A 5,000-nucleotide genomic window follows, 5' to 3' on the forward strand; every position below is an offset into this window, starting at 1 on the left:
TTCGGCCACCTCCTGTTCGCGATCACATTATCTGGTTCAAATCTATTAAATAATAACTGCATGAGATATAAAAAATAGACATATGGAAATGCTTTCATATTCATTAAAAAAAAAAAATTTTTTCAAAATATCGAGCGAAGGGAAATAGGAGGGTAGGGGTGGTGCCGTTACCTACCTGATGTTTTGTTGACGCCATTTATACATATCACGCAGCGTTGGTGCCTTATAAAATGTTTTCTTGTCGCAGCTTGCCTGCATATTGCAAGGCATATTTCATCGTTTGCGGGAATTCCGGAACAACTATTCGATACATTATGAATCAGAACGAGACCTTTTCGAACCCCAAAATACCAACCCTTCCGTAACATACGGTTCTGTTCGTTATTGAATGTTTCGACACCCCTCCTAACGATAGTTTTCTGTGTAGTTGTATATATATTTAGAGAACGAGGTTTTGATAATAACCGAATGGCACAATACGCTTTGGGAAGCATACATAAAGAAAACAAATAGGCTAATTCACTGCACACTGTAACTACTACACTCTTTAACAGGTAAACTAATATACTATCCGTTGGGGAATTTAAATTTCTCTTTTCATACCAAGCAATTTCATGTAACGTTATTCTTTGTAGAATTTTTCATCATCGTTTTTTTCTCTCGCTTTTCTTTCTCTGCATCTTTTTTTTTTTTTTTTTTTTTTTGCCATACTCCTATTTTAATGATGTCCCTTGATTTCTCCCTGACGTCAACTTAGGGATGTTTTTCACATATATGCATGCTCATTTTCCAGTCTTTTCTTCACTTGTTGTTTGTTTACAGTTCCTCTGTCGTTATTTCAGAATTACATTTAGCATTTGCTTTTTTCTAGTTTTTTTTATTGAATACTTTTGTTAATTCGGAATTCAGATCTTCCTCCATATTCGCCATTCTCTGAAATGTGTTTTGAAATCTCAAGATGCATGGCGTAATTTTATCAAATCTTGACAAAATTATTCTGGTAAATAATTTCCAACTTTCAGCTTCAAAATCAAAATTGTTTGCATATTTTACCGTTTTCCATTTAAGTTTTTCAATACGGTACTCACTGACACACATACGCACACGTGTATGTATGTATAATAATAATGATACAAAATAATGATAATATTGAGGATAATAATGATAATGATAAATATGATAATGATAATGATAATGATAATGATAATGATAATAATAGTAATGATAATAATAATAATAGTAATAATAATAATAATAATAATAATAATAATAATAATGAAAATAAAAATGATGATAAGGATAATGATAAAGTAATAATAATAATAATAATAATAATAATAATAATAATAATAATAATAATAATAATAATAATAATAATAATGATAACAATAGCAATAATGATCATAATAAAAAATAATAATCACAATAATAATGATGATAACTTTTCCAGATCATGAAGAAGCTAATTGTCTGCCTTAGTGTGCTGGCCGTCTGTCTAGGCTTCGTAAGTATTCAATCCTCCATTTCTTTAACATTTCTCCAAATCTTTCTCTCTGCAAGAAATGTGTGTGAATGCAAGTAAGAATAATGAACGAGGAGAATGAGGATATGTAGGGGATTAATCTGGATGAAGATGAATTAATTCGATTTTTTTCTTCTTCCATCTCAGGAGCTGGACGAGGAACCGGAGGAAATTGCACCGTATACTGTTATTAAGGATGCTGGGGTGAGTAATTTATTTACTTGTATTGCTCTTAAATAAGGAGGGGAAACAGAGTGAGACACACACACACACAAATGCACACACAAACACACACACATAAATATATATATATAGATAGATAGATAGATAGATATAAATATATATGTATATATGAATATATATAGAGATATAGATAGATAGATAGATAGATATAGATATATATGTATATATGAATATATATAGATAGATAGATAGATATAGATATATATGTATATATATATATAGAGAGAGAGAGCGAGAGAAAGAGGGAGAGGGAGAGAGAGAATGAGATACATACATATATATATAGAGAGAAGGGGGGGAGGGGGAGAGAAAGAAAGGGAGAAAAAGAAAAAGAGAAAAAAAAAAACACACACACACACACAAACAAACAGACGTCCCTTGCAAAACCCAACTCCCACCTCTACTGTATTTCGGAAATCCCAAGCATTCCCAACAGACCTCTTTACCCTAACCCTCCTCCCTCTCCCCCCCCCCCCCCCTCCACGCAGTCGTACGAGCTGAGGGTGTACGAGTCAGCCAAATGGGTGTGTCACGACGAGATGAGAAAGAGGCCTAAGATGTACATCAGCTTCATGAAACTCTTTGGCTACATCACGGGCGAGAACGAAAAGGGTAAGGTGCTTCGTGTGCATGATTCATTGTTCATTGTATAGTTTGGCGTGAACGAAAATGAATGGTAATGGTTAAGGCTTGATGGTGCTTCGCGTGTGTCTTTTATTATAATACATTCTTCATTTTAGTGAAGGTATTCCATAAAATATGCCATGACATCAGTATCACCAATGTTTCGTAAGTAATATTGTTCACTGACGAAAATAGTGTCCAGGCATGATATGTTTCATGACTGTTTCATCTTAATACACTATTCACTGTAGAAAATGGTGTGGATGAGAATGAATGACTTCAGAGTGAATGTATAATTGTTGCTTTGGTAGGGATTCAAGGAAAGCAGAATGATTATGTCTTGTTGAAATATAAGTTTGATTTTCTGCTTTTCGGAACCTTTCATTTCCATTCGTCTTTTAGCGTAGTGTGTGTACGTTTTTTATGTATTTTCGTGTTTCTGCTTTGTGCGAGTGTGTGTGTGTGTGTGTGTGTGTGCGAGTGTGTGTGTGTGTGTGTGTGTGTGTGTGTGTATGTGTGTGTGCGTGCGTGTGTGCGTGCGTGCGTGCGTGCGTGAGTGCGTGCGTGCGTGCGTGCGTGAGTGCGTGCGTGCGTGCGTGCGTGAGTGCGTGCGTGCGTGCGTGCGTGTGTGTGTGCGGAGTTGTAAATTACACATATATTCCCATGCATATTCATATATGTGTATATGTTCCTACAAGTCTGCGTCTTATACTTTACATCCCTGTGCCCACACATTCGCGCATGCTACATAAACACCCACTCATCCTACCCCCCTTTTCCCCAAGGCTACACGATCAACATGACAGCCCCCGTCACCATGATGGAAGAGCCAGTTGATGACGTCAGCAACAGGTACCAGATGTGTTTCTACATCCCAGCCGCCCATCAGCTAGACCCACCCACACCCACCGATACCGAGGTTTACATTGAGGTCCGCCCGCGCCTGACTCTGGCAACCAGGTGAGAGTGGATCCTGGGGTAAGGTGGGGGAGGCTTGTAGGCACATCATTATTGTTGTCCTCGCCGTCACTTTAATTTTGATTGGGATTATGATCGCCGCCTGTATCATTGTCTCTGTCGTCGTCATTAGCGTATTGTAATTTGACATAGCATACTTGTATTGATAATAATAGCAGAGAGAGAGAGAGAGAGAGAGAGAGAGAGAGAGAGAGAGAGAGAGAGAGAGAGAGAGAGAGAGAGAGAGAGAGAGAGAGAGAGGCAGACAGACAGATACATATATAGACATACATACATACATACATACAGACAGACAGACAGACAGATAGACAGACAGACAGACAGACAGACAGACAGACAGACAGACAGACAGACGGATGGATAGATAGAGATAGAGAGGGAGAGAGACAAAGACAGAGTAGGTGGGATGGATACAAGACCCTACCAATTACCCTGTTAGATGACTGGTTCGTAAAACACTTAATCCGACGAACGACTATTTTGAAAACTGTTGCAGGAAACACGGAGAAGACGATAAGGGCAAAGAGATCCCCTTGTTATTCGCTGGAAGAGCAGCAACATCAGCTATAATGAGAGAAAAATACAAGACCATTTTTAGTCCTGATTAGACACTTAACAAAAGAAATACTCGGTAACGTAAGAATAACAGTAATCAATAGCACTTCGTACTTCACCCAAAATCAAATATATATATATATATATATATATATATATATATATATATATATAGAGTAAAAACAAATTTATGCATTAATATCAGAAAATAAAGAATTTTCCCCACCTAATAAAAAACAAGCAAATAGGAATAATGATAATATATATATAAAAAAAAAAATACGCCATTACTCCAACTTTTCCCATTCTTTTACAGAACCTTCAGCGGCTGGGTGAGGAAGATGCGTGAGTGGGTCACTCACAAAAACGCACTAGAGCAGGTCCTCAAAGCTGCCGGTGAACAGGGCGTCGACTACACGCGTTTCTATGGGTAAGGACACTTCAACACTTGGGCTTAATTGTTCTCAGGGTGGCGATTGTCTTACGGCGTCTTACTTTAGAATGCGACCGTCCAGTGCTAACTCTCACCCCTTAAAAAAAAAAAAGAAGAAAAGGGAAACAAAAAAAAAAAAAGAACGAAAGAATATGGAATGGTGATAATTATTTGTTATTATTAGAGGACTGCTTAAACTACCTGTAGCTTGTTACTGGTAAGACATTCTCTCTCTCTCTCAAATATCTCTCTCGCTAATCTCTCTCTCTCTCTCTCTCTCTCTCTCTCTCTCTCTCTCTCTCTCTCTCTCTCTCTCTCTCTCTCTCTCTCTCTGTCTCTCTCTCTCTCTCTCTCTCTCTCTCTCTTTCTTTCTCGTTCTCTCCCCCCCCCCCCCTCTCTCTCTCTCTCTCTCGCTCTCTCTCTCTCTCTCTCTCTCTCTCTCTCTCTCTCTCTCTCTCTCTCTCTCTCTCTCTCTCTCTCTCTCTCTCTCTCTCTCTCTCTCTCGTCCCCCCCCCCCCCCCCTCTCTCTCTCTCTCTCTCTCTCTCTCTCCCAGAAAAAAAAGCGCTTGAATCTTCTGCCAATGTCCTTCCTTATTCTAAGGTTGTTGTTTTTTTCGAATATGTATACTCTACATTTCTCTTCGA

At 38.2% G+C, this 5,000-nt stretch overlaps 1 protein-coding gene across 1 annotated transcript in view; it reads left to right on the forward strand.

Moving 5' to 3' along the window:
* Positions 1-1,449: 1,449 nt before the first annotated feature.
* Positions 1,450-5,000, forward strand: part of LOC125046605 (heme-binding protein 2-like) — a 3,916-nt gene continuing 365 nt past the window's right edge. The window contains exons 1-5 of the mRNA XM_047644417.1: positions 1,450-1,504; positions 1,670-1,726; positions 2,254-2,377; positions 3,175-3,349; positions 4,239-4,352. Of these exons, the coding sequence (XP_047500373.1) occupies positions 1,454-1,504; positions 1,670-1,726; positions 2,254-2,377; positions 3,175-3,349; positions 4,239-4,352 (521 nt within the window). The 5' untranslated portion in view covers positions 1,450-1,453. The remainder of the gene's footprint in view (positions 1,505-1,669; positions 1,727-2,253; positions 2,378-3,174; positions 3,350-4,238; positions 4,353-5,000) is intronic.

The sequence above is a fragment of the Penaeus chinensis genome, chromosome 39, assembly GCF_019202785.1.
Source record: "Penaeus chinensis breed Huanghai No. 1 chromosome 39, ASM1920278v2, whole genome shotgun sequence".
NCBI classification, from domain to species: domain Eukaryota; kingdom Metazoa; phylum Arthropoda; class Malacostraca; order Decapoda; family Penaeidae; genus Penaeus; species Penaeus chinensis.